The 24,205-nt window shown below is 39.6% G+C and overlaps 2 protein-coding genes across 4 annotated transcripts; both read right to left on the bottom strand.

The window, feature by feature from the left end:
- Positions 1-94: 94 nt before the first annotated feature.
- Positions 95-17,644, bottom strand: LOC108106035. Of its 3 annotated transcripts, XR_001772378.2 has the most exons (12): positions 16,867-17,644; positions 11,056-11,342; positions 9,734-10,730; positions 9,575-9,671; positions 8,597-9,512; positions 8,028-8,534; positions 7,561-7,668; positions 5,779-6,063; positions 5,561-5,713; positions 4,418-5,494; positions 4,121-4,335; positions 95-2,818 (listed from the first exon to the last, which is right to left on the bottom strand). XR_001772378.2 is itself a non-coding variant. In XM_017212882.2 (11 exons), the coding sequence occupies exons 3-11, from the start codon at positions 10,388-10,390 to the stop codon at positions 4,275-4,277; spliced, it is 3,861 nt and encodes a 1,286-aa protein (XP_017068371.1). In that variant the 5' UTR covers positions 10,391-10,730; positions 11,056-11,342; positions 16,867-17,644; the 3' UTR covers positions 95-4,274. The 3 variants fall into 3 exon arrangements, 2 of the variants coding, with proteins under 2 accessions (XP_017068371.1, XP_017068372.1); XM_017212882.2 differs by having other exon boundaries at positions 95-4,335; XM_017212883.2 differs by lacking the exon at positions 7,561-7,668 and having other exon boundaries at positions 95-4,335; positions 16,867-17,641.
- Positions 17,645-18,270: 626 nt separating this feature from the next.
- LOC108106059 lies at positions 18,271-23,754 on the bottom strand. Its single transcript, XM_017212917.2, has 13 exons — positions 23,197-23,754; positions 23,081-23,130; positions 22,819-23,014; positions 21,757-22,756; positions 21,561-21,695; positions 21,291-21,502; positions 21,157-21,228; positions 20,806-21,083; positions 20,572-20,752; positions 20,262-20,510; positions 19,759-20,205; positions 19,529-19,705; positions 18,271-19,474 (listed from the first exon to the last, which is right to left on the bottom strand). The coding sequence occupies exons 1-13, from the start codon at positions 23,230-23,232 to the stop codon at positions 19,322-19,324; spliced, it is 3,186 nt and encodes a 1,061-aa protein (XP_017068406.1). The 5' UTR covers positions 23,233-23,754; the 3' UTR covers positions 18,271-19,321.
- Between the last annotated feature and the right edge of the window lie 451 nt (positions 23,755-24,205).

Here is a 24,205-nt window from a genome sequence, read left to right as displayed (position 1 = left end):
AAAGTAATCCCGTTTAAGCAGCCAAATATGAGTTAAAAAAAAAGTTAATAGCCATGAAAAGGTTTTCCACAATTCAATAAAAACCAAACTCCTCTTACATTTTCGTCACTTGAATATTTATTGTACTTCATTTAAATCATTTTGTATTTGAATTTTTTTTTTTACATACTTTTATGGTTTTTTTAATTTTCATCAGCATAATTCAATAATATATATTTTTTGTATGGTATAATAATTTTATAACACGTTTTTCTGCACTGTGCAAATAATTTTCCCATCAACTTTCTATTCAATTTTTGTTTTTTCTTTTGTTTTGCGAATTTCCTTTTAGTTATTTGCGTGATGGAGTGTTGATATTCAAATTTTCCTTGAATTCTTTGTTTTTGGTTTTTTTTTTTTAGTACAGTCTACATTTAAATTGTTTTACATTTGATTTCATTTACCGACTAACATTTTATTTATTTATTTTTTTTTTTGGTTTGTTGTATATTTTTGTCCATTTTTTGGTTTTTCTCAAAATAATTCATGTTTTTAACACTTTTGTAATAGTATATAAGCTGTATACACTTATAGTAAATGACTTTGAATACATCATAATAACAAACGCCTCGGTTACACACACACTTTTCGATCTTCACAACGGTATATTCTTCTCATGACCCAGAATTTACATGGCGTTACTAAAAGCTCTGGAATCTTATTTATTAAGCATATTGTTTTTGCGCATTCCTGTTTCTCTAATCAGTGATATGAGCACTAATTATCCAGAAATTAAAGTAAATATTTTTAGGGCAATTCTACCCACCTGTCGCGTGAAGTAGTGTACATTACTTATGTAATTCTCTCTTTTTTTTTTTATTATTATTAAACATACATTAGTTATCGAATCCTTTATCTGTTCTTTTTGGTTTTGTTTATTATCAAAATGGCTCTGTGGCGGACCTTTTAAGGTTTTGTTTTCATTTTTTTAAGTTCTATATTTTTGCCCGATACTCAAAGAATCAAATATTATACAACAAAGGTACAAGGATAACAATTTTGGTTGGAAATTTTGAAAAAATGAAAATGAAAATCGCACTTTTTATAAAAATAGACTTGAGTTTTAGAAAATCATTAATAAAACAGAAGTTCTTTATGTTTTTAAAGTATTTTTATGAAATTAAGAATTATTTTCTGAACAAGATAAAAGCAATATTTGCTAATTTAAACTATGAAAAGGTTTTCCAAATTTCAATTTTTCGCGTATTTCGATTTTCTAAAACTTAAAACGATTTTTAAAAAGTGCAAAAGCCAAACAACTTTTTGAATATACATCAAATTTTCCATTTCTGTATAATTCATAATTTAATAACAACTTCATTTGTTTATTAACTAAAACTTTTTGTATTTTATTTGTGGTTTTTTGAGTACCAGGAAAAGTAAAGTCGACAGCCGCACTTGTGTTTTGTTTTTTGTTTGTTTTTGCTTTTTGTTAATTATTTAAGATTTGTTGTGTGTGTTTCGGCAAGGAACCCATAAATATGTATGGGAACACTTAGTATAAGCAATTAAAAGATATTCACCATTGACTACTAAAAACATTCGGAACTTGTTCTTTGCGATTTGCGTTAAAGTAATTCATATGTTGCCTGCGTTTCATTTTTCTTTTTTGTTTGTTTGTTTTATTTTTTTGGTTTGTTTGTTTTTTTTTGTTTGTTTTTTTTTTTTTGAAATTTTGTTTGTAAACTTCTTAATAAACTAGTTTCTTTTTGGTTTGGCATATTTGACTTACAACAACGGTAATACAAAAAAGTAAATGTACATAAAAAACAACAACAATACAATTTTCCTCCGCATTTTACTACAACTTCTTTTTTGGTGTTGTTCTAAAAGCTGCTATTATTATTATTATTATTATAATATTTTGACAACAATTTATTTTTTTTTTTTGGAACTATTGCTGCTGCTGCTGCTGATTTCTTATTTTTTTTTTTTACTTTTTTTTTGGTTTAACTCTTTAATTGCTCGGCTCGCATTAAGCAAAGTTAACGGTGGTTTCATGTACATATTTTGTACGCACGCCCTACACACGGCACATCCCTCCTTTATATCATATATATATTTATGTATATATATATATATATATATCGTTCTTTTAATATTTCGTAATATCTATGCAACATTTGCTTTGATTTGCTTAGGTTTTTCGTTCGGCATTTATGTAACTTTTTCATCATCATTTTTGGTACATCATTTGGTTTTTTTTTTTTGGATTTCAGTTTTCTTTTGTTAATTGAAGTAGTTGAAAAATGTATTTTGTTTTTATATACTTTTTTTTTAGCATAGAAAGCACAAAGAGAATTCAGATATCCCATATATAAAGATTGTTTACCAGCAAAACGGGTGTTTTTTTTATCATTATTATTTTGTATGTTTTATGTTTTTGTTGTTTGACAGTAAGTAGCTAAATTTATATGCACAATGAAAATAGAAATATACTTAGATTGTAATAGTTTTTCGATAAGTTAGCTTTCTTTCGATTCAATATAAAGGTATTAGTCGCGAACAACCATCTTAATTTGATTTCATCTAATCATTTTTTAGGGTTTATTTAATTTTTAATTTTATTATTAACACACGTTCGAATGGAACAGAGATAGATAGATAGAGAAAGAGAGAGAGAGGTTGTAATTTGATCTTAAAGATGCGGGCCATCACGGTTCACTCCCATCGATGTTGGCCTTAAGTTGTTTTAGAGTGTGTATGTGTGTGTGTGTGTGTTATACAGCATAGCTCGATTTCTGCGATTGTTTTTTGGGCGGGCAGCTCAATACATTTTCTATTTAAATAGAGAAAATTACTAAGTAGTAGTCATAGTAAGGATAATAGCATTATAATCTCAAATGCACAAGTTAAAAGGGCAAGTCTAGAAGAGAACGTAACTTTAACTTTAACTTTGTTTCATTTTCACTGCACATTAAGTTTTTTTGGGGCTCGTGAGTTTCGTTTATCTTTGGCATGTACACGCGAAATGAAACGGCTTTTCTTTGTTAAAAAACATAAATGTTAAATATATAAATAAAAAGTAAAATCATTATAAACAAAAAGTAGTAAGTACTTGCTCAGCAACTTGTGCATTTAATTATCCAAGGGACTGAATCGGAGGCATGGTTAAAACAGAATATATATCTATATATATATATATATATATATATATATAGACCATGTCACATCCGGTTTAACACTTTGTACTACTTGCTGGTTATATCTTTTTGTGGTTAAGAGAGTTGGCAAAGGGCAATAAGTTAGATGGTATTGTCACCTTTTTAGAACGCCAAATTCAGGCGTCTATTAAAAAACAAAACAAAAAAGAGTATAAATATTATTTGAAATAAAAACTTTGCCCTTCCAACTCAAACTCAACTGCTTTTAGCTAGGAGTTTTCACAAAACTAACCAAAATAACTTTGACTCTTTCCGAAAGAAATAACAAAGTTATAGCAGTTATTTTGTTTAAACTCCTAAGTGGCCTAACTTTATATTACAATTTTGTTCAAAGATCTTGGCTAAATAACATGCTTTTTGGTTACTGTTTAGAAGAGCGGGCTATAGAGCTTCGAGTAAACAATGGAAAACTGTTTCTTATAGCGCAGAAAGATCATATACATTGTATACATTAAAGTATGTCTGCTGCCGAAACTAAGCTCCGATTATTATTTTTAATTACAAACTAAATCAGAAGGCGGCATATCTCTTGCAACATTTTTAACATTTTCTTTATATATACTCAATTTGTGATTTCTGCTGTTGTTACTATTTTGTTTTGTTTTTTAGTTCTTTTTTTGTTTTTTAATACTAAATTAGCCACATTTAGCCACGTTCGTTTTTGTAAATAAGTATGTATGTCTGTAGATAAAGTATATATTTCTTGTAGCATTTTTCTCTCTTGTAATTTATATATTGAAATTTCAGTTTTCAGCAATAAACCACATGTGCCGCCGTCGTTTTCTGGTGGTTTTTCTTTTACATATCTTTTGTCCAGTTTTGTTTTTTTGTTTTCTTTTTAGTTTTTTTTTTAGTTTTAAGAACATGAGAAGCATTTAACATTTACAATATACACTCAATTATTCGAAAATACTTACATTTTACATAGAATATGTTTTTGCATGTACGTATTTATAATAGAGATACTCCGTATATTAAACTTAGCTAAACCCATGGCCTGCCCTACTTCTTGTTGTATGGCTTCCTTTTCAGCAACTTGTTGACCACCGTCTTGAACAGATTTGGTTTTATTCATAAGTATCCCAGTGTGGCGTATGTCTTCACGAAGGTGCCGTCATTGGTGCTGACATTCCTGTGGATTGAAGGGAAGAGGAGTTGAGGAGGAGGAGATGAAACCAGGATATTTTTTTTGTTCTAATTAATCGCATACTAACTCGTCTTCCCAGGGACACACAGCATTGTGATCAGCATCGATGCTACTGCCGCCAGCCTTATCCCGCGATTCCTTATCCTTTTCATCTTGCGAACTAAGCTTCTTGCTCTCCGAATTTCGTTTCTTGCGTCGCTTTCGCGCCTCTTCGTTGCTGGATGTGGGCGTGGCTGTGGCTGAGACTGATGCCGATGCCATTACCAATTCCCTGCTACTGCTGCTGGTTGGTTGTGCTGCTGGCAGCGGCGGTGGCTCACATGGCTCATCGTCTACCGTGTCCACATCTAATTCGGCCAGTGGTGCCATCGATGGTGCCGGGGTGGGTGCTGGCGGTATATAGCCAACGTCTATGCTGTCAAAGTCATCGACTGCATCCTTGGCATCGCTGCCGAACTGCAGTCCCTCCTGGTACTCGTCGGTGGTGGGTGAAAGCTCGTCCAAAACCGGCGGTTCATTATCGACGACGGCCTCTTCTTGTTCATCTGCCAACACTGGTTCATCCTCGGTGGTGGTCGTTGCTGTTGTTGTTCCTATCTGGGCTTGATCTTCGCCTGGTTCTGCTGTTGCTGCTGCTGCTGGTGCGGGCTCAGAAGTTACGGGCGTTATTACTTCTAGCTCCAGGACTTTAATGGTGGGCGGACTTCCTGGTTCAGTGTGGACAACACTGCCCTCTTCGATCAGTTCGATCTGGACCTCCTTCACCGTGGTCACTGTGATTGCCTGTACCTCATTGGCTTGCGATGAGCAGGCGGTTTCTGGAGTTCCAATTGAATCGGCAGCTACCTGATCTTCGGATTCACCAGGCGGCGGCGTAATCTTTGTTATGGGCGGCGGGGTCTGCGTGGGGGTGGGTATAACTAGCAGTGGCAATTCCGATTGCGAGGAATCACCAAGGGATATCTTATTGAGTTCCTCCTCCAGTTCAGCATCAACATCTGAGCCAGATGGTGGATCTTTGGCAATGGCACTGCCACTACCATATACAGCACTGCGTGCCTGCAACGGAGTGGAACTGCTGGTGACCACAGTGGGTGAGGATGTTGTCGTTGGAGTGCGTCCTAACTGGAAATCCGTTGTACGGCTAAAAAAATGTAAGTAAACTTTATAAAGATTTGGTACTTTAGTGGGTTAATTTCATTGAGCTTACCTTGGAGTAAATGAGACTGATGCCCGACGCTGTTCTGGAAAGTTGGGAATCAGACGCTTTATGCCTGCTTCACCACTGTCCACGGTGTTCTGATGGCGAATACCCAAATTCCGCTGCATTCGGTCATTCACATCGCTGTTGTCCGAGGAAGTGCTGCGCATAAAATGATGATTACTTGCTTCTCGAAACTTTTGGTGTGGCCGATGATCTGCTCCTACCTATTCAATCGCTGCGGTTGCCCGGTAGAACTTGAGATCTTCGACAGTCCTCCTCCTATGGCTGGAGTTTGTGCCACTGCCGGTGGCTGATCTGTGCCACCACTAACCATCTCCCAGGGACACACGGATAGCTTTACCTGCGCCGATGGCGGTAGATTAACTACTGTTGGCTCGGCTGGCTCATCCCAAGGGCAGACGGCACTGCTGGATGCCACAACCAGAGCTGTGGACGATGATGTGGACTCCGTTGTCTCAAGGGCGGTGGTCTTCGTCTTTGGCGTTTCTCTACGGGGTAATATATATATATAAATTATGGCAGTTTTGAAATATATATGATTTTTTGGAATACATTTAGACGGTGGTTAAAAGGAAATGCTGGTGTTTAACACGTAGACTTACATATATGTACAATTTGTAACGGAAAAAGGGGTGGTAAGAGGCGCATGGGAAAAAGCATCCGAAAACGACCATTTATTTTCTTTTTTGTTTTTTTTTTTAGTTACAGAACACACACAATATAAACAACAGCAAACATTCGAGCATTAGCAACGATTGAAACTATATTCGGAGACAGTTGATAAAGTCAAGAAAAGAGGCTAGGCGAGGCGAGGCAAACAGGATCGCAGCTGTGACAGTGGTGATATACGATTATATATATATATATATAGCATCCGAGGGCAACTAGGAGTTCTCATTTTGACAGATGACAGGAAACAACAAGTGGGGAATGCTAAAGTCGTAGAGCTACGACTTTTGGATAGCTGGTACTCGTTTAAATGGGGTTTATAAGCTACAACTTTTTGCTAATATAGATTAGTAATGAATGTTGACAGTTAATGAAAGTTGACTTAAGTTTTGTACATATCAGATTTGTAGAGAAGGACAGGGTAGTAACCTGTAGATTAGCCTTCTATCGGCTTAGTAGGGGCGGACAAGGTATAGACCTGTAGATTAGTTTTCTATCTTTAACTTTATATCTAAAACTTTCTCTATATGATTGTAAGAATCAATATAAAACCCTAAACAGCTTTAAGATTCCTAACAATTATCCTTACTATATCTTAGTTGGCCTAAGCTAGTAACTCCTTTTACCGTAAATCAATCCAAAACTTAGATTTGGTGGAATCATGAACTGCAGTCCTTTAGTTTTCTACTATATCTACCATATTTATTCTCCATCTACAAGTTGTTGGACTATCAAATTCTGCTAGTTTATGTATAAAACTGAATCTCAACTATATAGCAGATATAATTATAATATAATTATGATTTAGTACCTTCAAAAATGACCACAGTACCAGCTACAATTAAGGTTTTGCGGTGAGGTTAGACAACAAGTAAGTTTTACAAAAGAAGTTTATGTCGCCCATTCTCCCAGCAATTGAAAGATATTTAGAAAGATATCAAACAAATTTATGCCAAAAATAACTACCAAACTTTAAAATTAGTTATATTTTAAAAAGATTTTTATAGATTTTTTTAAGTATTAAACAAATTTGAAGGCCAAGTTCAGCAAACCTGCCAAAGCTTTTGAGGCAGAAAAGGCGACAGGGAGTGATAGAAAACAGAAGGCCAAGAACGCAAATTTAGGAAGGATGAAATGATCCAGGACACAGATCGAACAAGGAACATAAACAGAAATAGGTTTTTGGTGGAAAAGAAGATGAAAAGAAAAAACTAGCATTACGTTTTGAAAGGGGTTTTTCTTTTTGAAAAGGAGGAGAGTTTAGTTAGTTAGAAGTGGTAAGCGTTTCGCAAAACCAATGAATAAACATGTCTTACGGAAGTGCCTGCAAACTACTTTCGCGATTCCCGTATGCCGCATATATCCCAATATCCATGATCGCCATGTGGCGCTGTGGCATATCGCCTCGATAAATTGAATCGCTACTGCAGTGCGTGTGTGATGTATGACATATATATATGATATAATCAATTGTTATAGTATCGATTGTTCAGACTGCATTTTCTCAATGTTTTTCTTTTTTTTGTTTTTTCGCTTTAAAGGTCTCGTGCGCATTTTTTCGTGAAAGAGTTAGTATAGTTTATATATATATATGTTGAATGTTAAAATCAAAATTCTTGTTACCAAAAAATAATAACGATGTTGTTTTTCTTTTAGCTTTTTCAGGCAAATCAAACATTGCGAAAAATCAGAAAAAAATTAGCTCGCTTTCAGTCTTAAAACTGACTCACTAGTAACACCTTTCCATACTTTTTTTTTTCTTTTGGGCAAGATCTTTACTTACCTGAAGGGTATTTCGCTGAGATTACTCTGGGAATGAGAGTGCGGTACCTTGGAGCCAGAATCTTTGTTAACCCCAATCACGGCCAGTTCATGGGCAGAGCCTGTTAGACTGCGATCACTGCCACGACGACGGGCTAGATTTCCGGGCGGTGGTGCCTGCATCATTGAGCTGCCGCCGCCGGCATTGCCACTAGCTCCCTTGGCCGCATCCCCCAAATTTGGCTGACTACTCAGGGCGGCTGTCATTTTCTTTTTGGCACCGCTAACGCCGCCAAAGTTAAAAAACCGCTTCTTATACGACGGCTGTATGCCAGTGTCCAGCAGTCGTTTATAATGCTCCGATCGTATGAATCTTGGATAGCAATCCTTCTTCAGCAGCAGCATGTATATGTGCTCTGAGGCCGAGTCAAAGGTGAATCGCGATGGATTTTTCAGGCCTCGCAGTACGCTCTCCATGGTCTTGCCATCGATGTTTATCTCGCATGGTGCCCCGGGCTTTAAGAACTCCCTAAAAAGATAGATAGATCCATTAAGTAGGAATACAATCTCTTAACTTCTTAGATTACTCACTCATAGATCTCGTTGACCTTTCTGGCCACTTGGGAGTGAGCTGATCGTCGCAATCGATTCACCGCTATCCAGAAGCGAATATTCTCGTGGGAATACTCCTTCTCCAAGAAGCCAGTGAACTCCTGCAGGCCAGTTGGATCGGAGACAAGCTCCTCAATGGAAATGGCCCAGCGTTTCACACGCTTCTCTGTGGGTATATCCACAAAGGTATTGTTCAGTTGCCAAAAGGCAATATCCTCGGTGACCCACGGATTGGAGGGCAGTGCCGGCTGCAGAAAGAAATCATATTCGGAGAAGGTTTCCGAATAGCAGACTAACGATTCACAGGCCTGTGACATCTTCATCCTTGTCCGATTTAGCGACTTGCCCAAATAGTCAACGTCGCGCTGCATGTCATCGACAGTCTTTTTTTTATTGGGCTTAAGACCCTGACGATCGCGCGAAGGCACTGGACAGGGCTCCAGCGGAGTGAACTGGCCAGGTGGTGGACGGTGAACTCTCCAGTAAGCTCGTTCCTGCGAGTCTCCCACGATCTTGTCACCTTTCTTACGCTCTTTGGCCAAACGCACCTGTTCCTCGGCCTGCATCGATATGAAGTCCCATTTGCCTTTAAGATTCTTATGCAGCGAAGCCAATGCCTCAGCCTCGTAATCCTCCAGTGCATGTCGTTGCTTATTTCGCAATGATCTTTTAGCCAAATAGATGGCATACTCAACATTATCCGGTGCCTTGTGCTGCCAGGGCCAATAGTAGGGTGTCTGGAAACGATACAGCGACGAGTCATCCTTTACGGTCAAAGTCTTTGAGTCATTAACCGGAAAGAAGTAGCCATGGAGACACAGTTGATTGGCAATATTTAAAGCCTCCGACTCCTCGATTTGCAAGCGATCCATTAGCCATTCTATCAAATCGTAGCCTAGAAAACAAGGATTCGATTAAGTAAGTATATGAACTAAGCAAAAGACTAAGTAACCTTACCCATAAACGCATATGGTATGGATGTGAGGAACATTTTCTGCTGCCTCACGGGCACGCCATGCTCCTGATCCTGCATCTCACGCACCAGCATTTCCATCTAAAGAAAGATAAAGATATATATCATATGGTTAAGAAGGATTAAGGACTCAGTTAACCCACCTTATCGAAAGCCATGGGTCTAGATAGCTTCTCAATGGCCTGCTGTTGATTACCACTGCCGCCACTAGAACCGATGAGACCACCGCCCGTTCCAGTTACCGATATGGAGCCATGATGGCCATGGGTTTGTGGCGCCGAACTTGGTGCATTGGCCGTATGCGGTTGCTGGAGCTGTTGTTGTGGTGGATGCGGATGCTGGTGGTGGTGCTGCAGATGGTGGTGACCCACCGAACTGCCGCTAAAGGCAGTGGCTGCCTGGGTTGTGGCCGATATGGCCGTGGCGGTGGAGGCCAGGGCGGGACTGCTACCGCTATTGGCATTCCCGCTGCTACTGCTTGTGGCTGCGGTGGCCACTGTGCTGGTGGCATTATTATTGCCACCAGCTGACGGTGATAGCTGTTGCATGGCCTGGAGCACGGCATGCGGCTGAAGACTCAGACTAGTTGGCTTACTGGGCGCCGGTGGCTGTGACTGTGACTGTAACAGTGACGTTGCCGTTGGCTGTGGACTGGGCGTGATTGCCCCAGATCCAGTGGTGGTTAATGGTGGTAGTAGTGGTGGTGGTGCCGATACAACCACGGGCACAAGGGCAGCCGACTGATTACGTAACACTAGTTGCCGATCCCTATCAGGCGGGACACCGCCAGGTGGTTCCATGACCGCTGTGCCCGCTGATGGGGCAACGGTTACGTAGCCGTCTCTACCTCGTCTTCGTCTTCGTCCTCCTCCTCCGCCGCCTCTTCCTCCTGGTCCTTACTGATCCGGTAGTGGGAACAGTTTGGTATGTTTCTTATATATCAAAGTTGCTTCGTTCGGAAGTGTGCTTTCATTTACGCTCTCTATAAGTATCGGTTAGCTTCATGATCTTTAAGGGCGACTTCTTTAAGAATCGCCAAATGAAATATTCGGTGAAAATGTTCTAATTTCTATTTGGTTAACGTTTATCTCGGTTTTAGTTATCCGAATTCCATCATGTCCTTGTGTATGGAAATATTTGCTGGAAATTATTTGAAAATAAATTTAAATTTTATTATAAATTAGAATTTTTATAAAGTTGATTCTTCTTTGTACAAAAATGTATTGCTTATGAAAAGGTTTTGCATTTTAGATTTTAAAGATCAGAAGTACCTATAGCTTATAGAGTTCCTTATAAAAGTGATTAATAGATCAAAACCTTGATTAACAGAAGGGAAAGTACCCCATAAACTCCACATCTTCATAAACTTTAAACACCTTAATCTTTTTCCTTATTTTCTTATTTATGAAATACAATATATTTTACTATTTACTAGCTAACCCAGCATCACCATAACAAAACTTACAATGTTTCATGATTCGGTTTGGGGGTGTTGGCTTCTCTTTTTCTTCCGTTAAAAAAGACTCCCCCAATGTCGATGACGAAGCCCTGCTCGTCCAGCTTCGTTTAGCATCCAACGCAAGATGTTGTTGGATTGATGTTGAAATTGAATGCGACTCCTTTTACTTCTTCTATCCATAAATAGCACGCTTTCATGGCCTCCAAATGGCTGGGTGTTCAGCGTCAGGTCCTTAAAGGTGCGCTCTGTGTGCGTGTGCGTGTGTGGGTGTGTGTGAGTGTGCAGGGGAAAACCTAGAAATGACGTACGAGAAAGTATATTAATTTAAAATGCAGTTTATAGTTTAATAACAGGAAACTTGGATTTAAATGGTTATGGTAGCTATTTTGCTTTGGAGGAGATGGATTATATTTCCCCGAAACCCCTAAAAGTAGGCTACTTAAGGAAGATAATAACCCAATCTCCACTTAATGTTAATTTCACAATATTGAAGATTATTTCCTAACATCAGCTAACTATATCCCTATAACTAAAGCGGTATTAACATTTTGTCTTGCCAAATTTAGCCTGCCTTTCCTGGTCGTCATTTGTTTGTGCGTGTCCGCGGTGAACTTGTATAACCATTTTGTCATTAACACACGCACTTTGCCCTATCGACCTCTTTCCGTTCCAGTCAAGTAGAAATAATAGAAAAAAAAATGAAAGAAAGAGAAAGAAAAAACTATATAGAACGCTTTGCGTGCGACTCCAATGTGGCAGGCAGGCAGGCAGGCAGCTTTACTTTACTGGGCGTCCTTTAATGATAGCATTTAAAAATAACAAAGACTGCTGGGCTTACATTGGCAGAAATAAGGGCTATGACACCAATATGGCAACTATAAGTTGCAAGTTAACAACGCCCCGAAGAGCTAGTCGGAGTTAATAGGCAGGGGAGAGCATATTGTTTTGACCTGGATCGATGGTTAAATAAGTGAATAGAGAAGACTTTTGGCTTAGAAAGCAACCATAAAGTTTTAAACCTATCTGTCATTGATATTGCCTACTCTTAGGTACACTCAGAAGAGTTTCCCCCAAGAGCCAAATTATCTATAAAAGAAAATCAAACCAGTTAAAGTCAATTTGAACATCCGCTGGGCAATTTGAATCCAATCAATAATGCACTCTTTCCGCGCGCTGTCTTTTCGCATCGATTCATTCATTTGTCAATCAAGCAGAGCTCCCAGGCTCATGCCGGGGCATTAGAGGAAGCCACCTTACGCAAAGGGTTTCTGCTCCGGGCAAATTAAAAAGGATTTAATTAAATTATGTAAGATGATGTGCCCTGTGCGTACTTAGCGAAGGCAAACACAGCTCAAAGGACACCACGGGACAGGCTGAACTGGACTTTACCCTCTTACTTTCTCTCTCTATCTCTGTGTGTGTGTGTGTGTGTGTGCACATACATTTGCATACACCAATTTACTTGGCAACTTGGTTACTTTTCCGGAAAAACGTTGAGCTTTAAAATTGATTATCTTAGCTAGGAGTACCGGAAAATACTTGAAATTGCCAAGGGTACGATTCTTAGTCGGGATGGAAAGGGTAAGTATTTGCTGACTGTTTTAGAATCTTTCATAAAGTCAATTTGATCTTAAAAAAAGAGATGATTATGTGATATAATTGTATTAAAATCGTCTGGCAAAGATGTGTTAGCAAGGGGGTAACCTTATAAGTTAAAGGTTATTTAATATATCTGTTTTTCTTTACAGCTACTAATGATATTTCCCTATCTAGAATCCATCTTTCATTAATAAATAAAGGTTAATAAGTTAAGCTTTTCTTAGAATAACCTATCACTTCTCTTCCAAATAAACCATTTTTCTGCTGTATTACTAGAACTGAGTATTCCAGATAATATGCCCTTAGCTAGATTTCATCTTTGAAGAAAGGCCCCATTATTCCATTTAAAACCCAAAACCAAAGCATTTAAGGCTTTTAGAAGTTTAAGTTAATCTTTCCCTTTTAAAAACAAAATTTTCTAATGAAACTATGCTTTCTGATTTTCAAATGCCATATTTTCCCTATCAAAGCAGCAGAAAAAAAAGAGTTATACTAATTGGCCCACATTATTCCAGTTACTGGCCAGAATTGTGGCATTAAAAGGGCTTTACGGACTTCCTGTACTGTCGGCTATATAAAAATAGTGAAAGTAAACACACACACACACACACACACACACACACACACACCCACACATAGGGAGTGGGAAAGTTTGCTTTACTATATTTAATTTGTTTGGCGAGATTTGCTGTTCTAATTTTGATAAGTAGCGCTGATTTCGTTGGGCTTTGTTGCTACTGATACACTTTTCATGACCACCCAACGGTCCTAGGTTCCACCCAACGGAATGTCCTCCTGGGTCTGGGACCATCACCTCCTTCTCCTCCTTTCTGCCTACTTTCTACTTTCCACTTTCTCTTTCTCTCTCTCTCTCGCACTGAGTCTCTCTTTTAAATGTGACTTTTGTCATGCATTTGTCGCAGGCGGCTGCCCTTGTCGTTGTCGTCGTTACTGGGCCGGAAGTTGGTTTCAAACTGTTGGCAAATGAGTTTCCGTTTGCGAGGGAGGTTTCCTGCCTTCGTTATTGTTGTTGTTGACTCTTTGGCTGCCTTTAGGTTTTTCCTTTTTCCCTTTCTTTTTTTATTTTTTGCTGTTGTTTTTCCAATGTTACATACTCGCACAGTTAGGAAAAGTTTATTAATTTGCTGCACATCGGTTTTGTCCAATGTGGAAATGCCATATTTTTCCTATACTTCCATTTTATTTGATTAAAAATGTTCCCAACTAGTTACTGCAGCCCACTCTATTTTTGTCATTGTCTCATTTTGGTTTTTTTCTCTAGAATTAGAATTGTGTAATTTGAAATTTTTAATCAACTTCTTGCCACAAAATCAACAATTTTCCATCGAAAACATAATAAACAAAAATATTTCGTTTGCCTGCCTACACCTGTGGACCTGCTCTTAATAACTGATTAAGCAAATAAATAAAGTTAAATGAGCTGGAATATATGGAATATGGCATATATATTTATTAGATCTACAAAGTAGAGACAATAGATAGTTCGAGGGAAAGCCAACTGATTGTGGATGAAAAACAATCAACCTCAAAGATACACAAGTATCTTTTTTAGCATCTTAACAATCGCGTAAACAAGACGGTATTAACCATGAGAAAGTACATTCTTGTTTGACTTTGTAGAAGCATTTGGCCAAGCTATGGCAATGTGAAGACTTCTGAAGATGAAGACTTCTGCCCAAGATGCCTATGGTTAGCATTGGTGGGAGCTTATCTTTGCATTGATATTGATTACCATCCAGTGTGCAGTGTGCACGGCGTAGTAGTAGTTGCTTGATGCGATTACAGTTGGCTGCTGCTGCTGCTGCTGCTACTGCTGCTACTGCTCTTGAGTTGCCATAAGCAGGGGGCTTTGTTAAAGGATTACTTTAAGATGCCCCATTGTTTACGTTCTTTTGAGGATTTAATCTACCCACACATTACTTTGGTCAAGGCCACCGAAACACTGACGCTACCGCCTACGCCCATGTCTATGCCCACGTCCACGTCCACGCCCACCTTGTTCTTCCAACTGCACCAGTGCATCAGGCATTCAGGACTAATACCCCCAGCATGCCCCGGCATGCTCTTCTAATAACCGATTAAATACAGAACCCAACATTTGCATCTTGAGACTTTGGCCTGGATTAGCAAAGCAATAGTCGGCTAATCACTATAGAGGACATACTAAAATAACCTAAATTGTTAAATGTTTACCATGATGATAAGGAATCCGATTAAAGTAAAGCAAAGACTATAAAAATAGAAACATCAAGTGATTTTTAAGTACTTTTACTCAGCAAAATGGGATCATCATTAACACAAAAAACGAATATTAAAAGTTCCTAAGTAACTAACTTATCTATCAAGCTTAATCCCAAACAAACTTCTAAGAAAAAGTTTAGAAAGAATGAATACTTTTGTATAGAAAACCCACACTTGTCATCTGATATGGGCGGCTGGAACTATTTCAGTGAACTCGCCTGTTTACACATCGAATATAGTGGCGATCGCTCCGCCGATTTCCATCATGATCTGGCTGAGTAATTACGCCGTAAATGCGAAAATAACAGTGTGCAGTGTACACCCCGGGCATCAACACTTCCACATTTATATTATTTTCTCTATGTACTTGCTATACACCATAGACTTCGTTTGTACTCTTTCTTGATATCGGAATAACACTAAATAGGGCTAAATATTTGAGAAATACCTTATATACCATATAAAAAGAGTTCTTCAAAGTACTGGTTACTTAAATTTTGAATTATATTATGATTAAACTTAAATTATAGAGCAGTTAATCGATCGACTAGACGTCTAGATTATTTCCCCCGAGACAGAGTAATGGGCTGTTTCCTATAACTTATGACTACGCATATCCACACACAGTCACACACTCATACATTTCAGAATTTGTTGAAACATTTTTTTCACGTGCGTACAAAGAAGAAAAGATAAACAATATTCGATGGGATTAGAGTAGTATATATCTAAAAGAGACGATAAGGCAAACAGATAAGAATTATTCGAGGGTTCTAAATAAATCAATAAGGTTTTCAAATCACCAACATAGGTTATCTAAAATGACTTATGACTTCTCCGTTTTTGTTTAGTATAAACTTAAGATCGAGCCTTATCATAAATACCTGCTCTAGTAAAGCCAACTAGTAAAGATCAAACTTCTAAAACTTCTCAAAGCTTATCCCAGCCGAAACAGATGTCTCTTGAAATTCCATCAGCCGATTTGTTTGTTTTCAGCTGACGTAAGCTAAGAAACCATGATCATCTTAAGGTAGCTCCACTGTAGATCAAGTCAACAAACATTTTTACAGACTTTTTGGCCAACTAACACCATTGTCGAAGGGGGAATACAAGCTAATAAATAATAAAACGGTACAGTATCAGGGAAAGTGTGCCTATAGGTGGACTATACATATATATATATATACATATATCCATGAGCGTGTGTGCGGGTGCTCCTGCATGTGTATGTGTGTGTGTGTGGGCGAAGAGAGAGCTTTGATAGGCGCAAAGATAGCACAAACACACACACACACTCTCCGGTTTTTCTATGGAGGGGGCGTAATTGATGATGATTTTGCGAGGGTGCCTGTGTGAGTCTATGTCTGTGTGTGTGTGTGTGTGTGCAACAACAATATCAACAACCAGAGAACAACAACAATGACCGAAAACTTTTGCGCAAAAACAGTTATTTCACTTTTGGGAAGTTGTGAAGTTTTTTTTCATTCCATTTCTCTCGCACACCTTTCGGCTCTAAATTCGTTGGCAATAATGTACAATAAACAAAAATCACCAAGTACACACATTTCCGTATTTTTATACAACTGTATGTATGGATATATCTTATGTACATCCAGTGGGCAATTAAATATTTACGTCCACCGAGCAGCTGGTTCGCAACTTCTCCCGGAACTCTCACTCTCTTCTTCTTTTTATTCTCCTCCGCCTTCTTCTCCACACACAACATACACCATACACCATATTGTGTGTTGGTGTGCACACCCGCACACTCACACACACATACCATCGTCTGGGTCAAGTGAAAATGTATTATTTGGCACTTTTCATATTTTCCACAAGCAGGCGATGCTTCTTTTTTGTTTCATATCATTTTTTTTTCACATTTTCACTGTCAATGTTAGCATAACTAACGGTGTTCGCACTTTCGCACACAAACAAATACATTTTTTTTGCTACCTTATTGCGCTGCCTTTCCTTCGTTTTCGCTTTTCCTTTTCGCCTTTCCTTTTCGTTTCTATGTGTGGCCTTCTCCTTCGGGGACTCTCGCGATTTTCAAAAAAAAAATCGTTTTTGCGTATTCCCTTTTCGTTGCACAGCACTCTCACCGAAATTGATGGGGAAAAAATATGAAAAAAAAAACTCACTAAAAAAAAAGAACAGGCATCTTTTGCAAAATGCAAAACAACAAACAGACGCACACACACGACGCAATCACACACAGGCTCTGTATCGATTTGAAATTCTAATTGTGCGATTGCAAAAATCGAGAGTTCTTCTTCTAGTTGGATATTCTTTTCTCGTATTATTCCGCCTAGTTGGTAGTTATGTTTCCATGTTGCTCGGAAGCGAGGTGCTCTATGAATTCAAAAAAAAAAACACACACACCGTCAGCGCGAGCAAACGACGCACGCACGACAAGGACGTCCGCCGCACACGATACTTTGAGCCAGTGTCCGCATGTAGGAAAATGGAAAATGGATTTTCCTGCGCCAGCCAACGGCAGCAGCAGCAGTCTCCGCTTTTTCGGCAACCCGAACAGTGACGAGAGAAGCGCGAGAGACAACGCTAACGACAACGAGAGCGCCAGCGCCAAGTTTTCTCGGGTGGAAAAGCTGAAAAGCTGCGGTGCGCCCTATGGCAACGCAGTCGGAAAAACCAGTGCCCGCGGCCCGCTGGAAAAGAGTGGGAACCCGCAAAACTTTTGCACTGGAAGGGGGAACGATTTGCAGCTCCTGTGAACTATCGTTTTTCAAACCATCTCTAAGGTAAGCTCTCGTTACTTTAACTTCCGATAATTATTTAAATTCGTGTAAGCTTGATAGTTAATTGAATAATTGCAAAGGCAATCATAGCCATAATTTTTGGCTTTGCTGAATTAAAAGGAATACATTTATGTCTAGTTAAGTACTCACTATTTTATCAACAGCAATTATGATTACCTAAGCCTGTCCGTTTAAAATTGAAATACTGGTTTTGACTCCCATCTCTTTTAACTATCCCATCACTGAATTCTCAATAGGCGAGTATTAACACTCGTTACTTTGCTTTTTCAAAATAGGGGTAATATCCAGCAACACTAAGTCGGATCCCTAAGCTTTCAACAAACGAATAATGTTCGTTGCTGCGCCGCTAGCGATTTATTACATATACAAATCCTTTAACCGTTAGAAATTTAAACATGACCAGAAAAATATTCATAGGTTGAAATTCATTTTACCTTTTCTGTAAACCACTTGAATTTTTCCATTTACACTAATTCAAACGACTTTTTCAAACAACTTTGTTTTGTTTTTACTTCCGTTACTTACATACGTACATTTTTTATAATCAGTATCTAATAAAAAGAGTTAATTTGTGATATGTTTTTAAAAAGACAACAAGAAATGTATTGAATTAGTACAATAATATAATTTACACATAATATTTGTACATATATTTTGTTAATTTGATACGTTTTCAAATCGAATGAAAAAATACGCTGCCTGTCGTCGTCGTCGTCGCTACTTAAAATCCGCCCTACTATATATCCCAACCTATATAGTTTCATATGAGGATTCGTCACGCGGTTAATAGTCTAAATGTTAAATTTAATATGTGTCTATATGTCAAAATACACTAGTTAGTTTACAATAGTGTAGCACATAATCTTCGGTGGTCCGAAAATGTTCTTGTATTATGTATTTTTCTCAATATATATATATATATATGTATAATATAATATAATATTCCGTTTGCCCAATACAAAACAATTACTACCTACCCGTCGACATCAGAATACAAGTGTACAACTAACCTACCTCACAAGTGGACCACAAAATATAGAAAACAGATTTTGAAACGAAGAAGTGGTTTCGAGAAAAGTCTTTCTATATATATATATATATATATATATATATATTACTCATTTGTGTATTTACATAACCTAATTGTCACACTAAAATCTTTTCGATCTTCTGCTATAATAATCGGACAAATTAATCAATTTTTATTATTGCCTAATGAGTTATATATTTGTGGAAAATATAGTTTTCCTACACAAATCAATGAGTTCGAGAGAAAATGTGATGAATGCAAGTTATACGCCAAAATTCCTATCTATGTATCTACTAGTGAACTAAGTAAAACTCATTAAAATCAGGTCATGTTTGCCTTTTCCTTTCCTTTGGCTTGATATTTAGGGTTTGAGTCCTTCTATTCCGGTATATAGATATCAGAGTTTCTTATCCTTTTCCTGTAACTGATTTAAACAATCTTCTCTGTCGCCCTGTAAAGTCTAAGCACATCGTCCTATATAATACCATGCTCTCATCTCCCATCCTTACTGACTATATTATCCATGTGGATTTTGCGAAGTCTTCTAAAATTATCACAAGAAGTTGGCATTCGTGTGTTCAATGGCGCTTTGTCGGCGTCACATGTAGGATGGTGAGGACTTCCGAGATCGCGAGCGTGGCTTCGAAGGACTCTTGAGGCTGTGACGTGAGCTGCTACGCGGCTTAAAGCCGCGATCGTTCCACGGCTCGGAGACGCGTCCAAACCAATGTATCAAATCCATAACCTCTAGCTAAAAGGGTATACGATTAGTATTTCTATATATCAAAGATATATATCTACTCACCTGAAGTGTCTGTGGCAATTCCTTGAATATTTCACACTTGGTCAGTTGCGCATGTTGCGATAGAAATGAGAGACATTTCGACTTTAAGGCGGTGGCCATATAGCGATCCGCAATGCCCAGCAGGCACACCACAGAGTCCTCGTCAATAAGAGAATATAGGGTATTTTCGCACAATTCCTATTGGGTTTTTCAAATTTAGTAATAGAATTTGGAAAGCCATAGTATCTTACCTTGAGATCATCTATAGAATAACGATCTGCCAAGAGCATTAGTTCGCACACCTGTTCGGCCCCCACAGTACGATCGATAGGAGCACCGTAGAGATAGAGCAGTAGGCGTCGAAAGATCACGGGAGATGTGTCTGTGATTATAACCTTCCGGTTGATCGACTCCTGCATTCCCGACATCAGAGCCTTCTTGAACCACTCACAGCGAGCCGCAACGATCACCCGATGAGCCTTAAAGCTGTGCACTTGGAGGGCTTTCGTTGCCGTTGGCTCTGATCCATCGGTTTCACTTCCAATCTCTGGTTTGCCAGCACTTGGTGTGGATGCATAGGTATGAACCTCGAATTCCATGTCGGCCAGTTGGGTCGAGTGCAGCAGACGCAGGGCATTCTTCGACAAATTGCTACTGGCGGCAATGGGTGGCTCACACAGATGTCGAATGAGATTTAACTAAAGGTAAATTGTATCATAAGATATGTTTATATAAAGTCTAGCTAATCCCTTACCTTAATGCTATTGTAATCATAATATTGTTTGCGATCCAAATAGATCGATTCCTTATCGCTTAGCCCCTGATTTAGGTTGTTCTCATGATCAGCCATTTTTAAGTTGTTAGACAATCGACTGGTATCATCCAATAAACCCAGTTCGATTACAGACTGAGTGAACTCCTGTTTTCGCACCAGCAAACAGATCTGGCTGATGGCATCTCGCAGGGCTTCCTTGTGGTCCAGTAACTTGGCAATGACGCCGTTCTGCAAGTTATAAACATGATGGTAAGAATGTCTTGATCATGGAAAGTTGTCTATATCTTACTATCTGACTGGTGGCCAGCTTAAAGCAGAACTTGAACTCCTTCCAACCCAATTTGTCATCCAGTCGATCCGACAAGTTTTCCACAATGAAAATGTAAGCGGGTATGTCCATTATTAGTTGCTCGAGGTTCTGGTTGATTGTACTACTTTTGCTCAGAAAATCCATTTCACAGAATGTACTCCTGTTAAGGATTAGATGATTTAGTAGCTTAAGGATTAACCAAGACTAACTTACTTTTTATCTTTGATTATTTCAAGGGCTGCCACTATACGACCGTAAATATCGCGCATTTTCCGTACTTCGTACATATAGAGAACAAATTTCAGGTCATTCTCGGCGGAACTCAGGCGCTGTTTATCCGTGAGATTGTCATAGAGCGTTAGACCCACGGGAGCACCTCGACGAGGACGTGGCGATGGTTCGCCACCATCCGCGATCTGCAATTGCATGACAATAGCATCGTCTGCCTGCTGTTGTTGTAGGGGGAGATCCAAGTGGGAACATTTAAGGTCCTATAAGGAAAAGACAAGTAGTTATAGTATATAAATTTATAGAAATTCTTAAAAGTTCTACACCAAAACTCACCTTACACATGATCTCCAATGAGTTTTTGATTTCCTCTATCACAGCGGTCAATACAAATAAGGTTGATTCGATCTGTTGAATGGAATAGATAAGTTTTTATAGATCCAATATAGATCAGTAGAAACTGAATATACTTCAGGTACTAGGTAATTCACCAACTCCGCTTTCTCATCGACACTCAGACCCACAAAGACTCCGAGTACGTTCTGCAGCAGCTGTTGAACTTGTGACATAAAAATTGGGATGCGGGTTCGGATGTACTTAACAATTTCGTTCTTTTGATATCGTGTCATGTGTGTGGCGTCCGTAATGAAAATATTACAGAATTGTAGCACCTTAGCGCAGCCTAAAATGATACATAGGTTAATATCTTCTAGAAACTTGGAAGCTTGGAAAAATCCAACCTATAGCACATTCGCGTAGGGCATCCTGAAATGTCGCATAGAGTTGCGAGGGATCGCGGGTAATATTGCCGGGATTTATGCACTGTATAACCCGATTGAGAATGCCATGCAGATCCATAGTAACGTTGACCACAACTGAAAGTAAGGATATATATATAAATATCCGAATAACAGCTATATAGTTTCTAATGCTCACATTTCTTGAGTCGTATTAGTCGCAGGTACTTGCGAGTCGGCTCCACCAGTTTGATTAGCGATGGCTGCGATTCGGCAAAGCTTATTAGCTTCTCGCACACATCTTCGTCCAGATCCGGAAGCAGTGACTCCGTGTACAGCCAGTGGAGAATGGGTCCCAGCAGGAAAGTGGGCAGATTGCATAGTACACCCACGGGCGTTAGAGGCGATGATGGTGGGGTGTCCATGGAGCTGGGAAAAGGCGAGGGACTGCGAGCACGATAGGGCGACAATGGTGGCCTCCGAATACTGCAGATGGCCAGACCAGTGGTCGGTGGCAAGGGCGTGGGTGTTGGCTGAAGCATCAAATCCTGACAGAAGTTGAAAATGTTCTTGCAATGCGATTGCGTCGTTTCCAGATGCGAATCCGAATGCGAGGTGGGCGGCAAGCGGTACATGCCACCGCCACCGCTGCCACATTCAAGACTAAGTAGACCCTTAGACCTGACAACCGAACCCGAATCACCGGTATTGCCATTGCTCAGGCAGTTGAAGCTGCTGCTAAACTGATGCATTCGCTGGGCACCCAAACCGCCCGACGATGGCATGGTCTGGAAGTCACATGGTGGCTGCAGGTAAATGGGTGACAGATTCAGGCGCGGCAGGGACTTGTCATGCCCATCATCGTTGGCCGGCGCCACGGAAATTCTGATGGGATTCGGGGTATTCGGACCACTATGACAGGTCCGCGCTGGACGAGCCGTTGCCGAAGATGGGGCACTATTCACGCACATGCTGCAATCGAAGCCATTGAGTCGCAGTATCGAGGCGTGCAGGGCGTACTCCAAGCCACCCGAACTCTTGACCACCACATCGCTGAAGTAGGACTCCTGCAGGGCTTCGCCGAAGCTTAGTTGCTTTTCTTGGCCAGCAGCCTGGTTATCCTGCAATCGCTTGCACTCCACAGCATACCAGTTCTCACAGCTCAGCACCAGAGTATCAGTCGGCGTTAAGGTGTTGGTCTGCGGATTTGAAAACGTTCATCTTAGATATCTTCTGGTGAAGATGTTATATTTATACTCACGCTAAACTCAATACTGTGACCGGCAAAAGCTCCGAAGACCAGGCGTGGATTGATCTCGTGGACATCGAAGGTCTCGCAGCTGAAGAGGACACTGGCTGATTCACAGAAGCTGCCGCAGTCCTTGGATTCCGGAAGTGGACTGACCAGGTCATTGTACCAGGTTATATCGCTGGTGTCATCCAAGCGGAACTTAATGCTACAAGGGGAGTAACCGTTAGATTGCGGTATAGAATGATATATGCTCCTTGAGGATTTAGCTTACCCCTCTAAACCGGACAGCTCCCGTTTTCCCTCGAAGGTGCAGCAAACAATCTGAGATTTCCATGTGAAGATATATATTATATGCACATCAAATGCAAGATATAGATAGCAACTCACCTCCCAAGTGCCCAGGTATGTGTGCACCAGAGCCATGGCGCGGGTTTTTTTTAGTGTCCTGCTTGGAGTTGCCTAATCTCGAGTAGAGCCATGAATCCTCACCGAGTGTGTGGGTGTGTGTGGTTGTGTGACTGTGTGTGTATGTATGTTTTTGTGCTTTAGTGAAACTGCACTTTACCGTGTTTCTGCAATAACATCAGTATCCAATATCCATGCTCCGCTTCTTAGATCAACCAAGTGGACACGTCGTCGTCCTCCACACTGTCCACTTTTTCCTTTTCCTGGCTCTAGAAAGAGTAGCTCTTCTGGATACGGATATCGATGTGCGAGTGTGCTAGTGTATGTATTTGTTGTTGCCAATAACTGTAACTGCGCTGCCGCTGTTGCTGCTTTCTCCTTCACTCCTCTACCCCTCTGTCGCTGACAACGTTTCCAGCGAGTTCCAAATCCTCGCTCGCAACGAATCTGTTTTCGCTCTCGTTCTCGCTCCGCCCGGCTGTTTGTTCTCCTCATCCTGACGTTACCAGCAGCTGACAAAGCTTTTGGCAATGCCAAAGCTTTTTTTCGGGGTAAAAGCATGAAAAATCTACGTGGGCGGTTGGTGGTTATATATGACAAAGCCACCCACGTCTGCTGACGAGCTTTTCATTTACTCTTCACCAGAATGTTTGGACAAAAAACATGCAACCACCTCATGACGTTGGACAGGAAACCCATTTGCCGCTATCTATTGACGTAACTGAATTTTTCGCAAAACTTTTGATAGGGATAATTGGCCAGGGATACCAAGAGAAAGGAAAATGAAAATTTGAAGTTGTTTTACAGAATGAAAGCAGTTAGCTAGTAGATATGGATTAAGTGGAACTTTCACTGAAATTACTTTTTTATTAAAAATTTTCATTAAGTTTAAATTATGTGAAAGTAGTTCTTAGCTGTAATCCATTGAGTGATTACTTGGATTTTCTATAACCTTTATTCAAGATTCCAAGATTTTTAGAAACCACAAACT

This window comes from Drosophila eugracilis, unplaced genomic scaffold (genome assembly GCF_018153835.1).
Source record: "Drosophila eugracilis isolate 14026-0451.02 unplaced genomic scaffold, ASM1815383v1 contig_1317, whole genome shotgun sequence".
NCBI classification, from domain to species: Eukaryota; Metazoa; Arthropoda; class Insecta; order Diptera; family Drosophilidae; genus Drosophila; species Drosophila eugracilis.
Note: the sequence above shows the minus strand (reverse complement) of the source record. Positions and strands in the feature narration are given on the sequence as shown.

Bases quoted from the DNA above. Each gene is read 5' to 3' on its own strand.
- LOC108106035 (XM_017212882.2), bottom strand. From the start codon at position 10,390: ATGGAACCACCTGGCGGTGTCCCGCCTGATAGGGATCGGCAACTAGTG. The intron at 5,495-5,560 runs GTAAGCTCAATG...ACATTTTTTTAG, and splicing joins TCAGTCTCATTTACTCCAAG to CCGTACAACGGATTTCCAGT. The intron at 4,336-4,417 runs GTTAGTATGCGA...TTCAATCCACAG, and splicing joins GTGTGTCCCTGGGAAGACGA to GAATGTCAGCACCAATGACG.
- LOC108106059 (XM_017212917.2), bottom strand. From the start codon at position 23,232: ATGGCTCTGGTGCACACATACCTGGGCACTTGGGAG. The intron at 21,696-21,756 runs GTGAGCATTAGA...CCTTACTTTCAG, and splicing joins ACTAATACGACTCAAGAAAT to TTGTGGTCAACGTTACTATG. The intron at 20,511-20,571 runs GTAAGATATAGA...TATAACTTGCAG, and splicing joins AGCTGGCCACCAGTCAGATA to AACGGCGTCATTGCCAAGTT.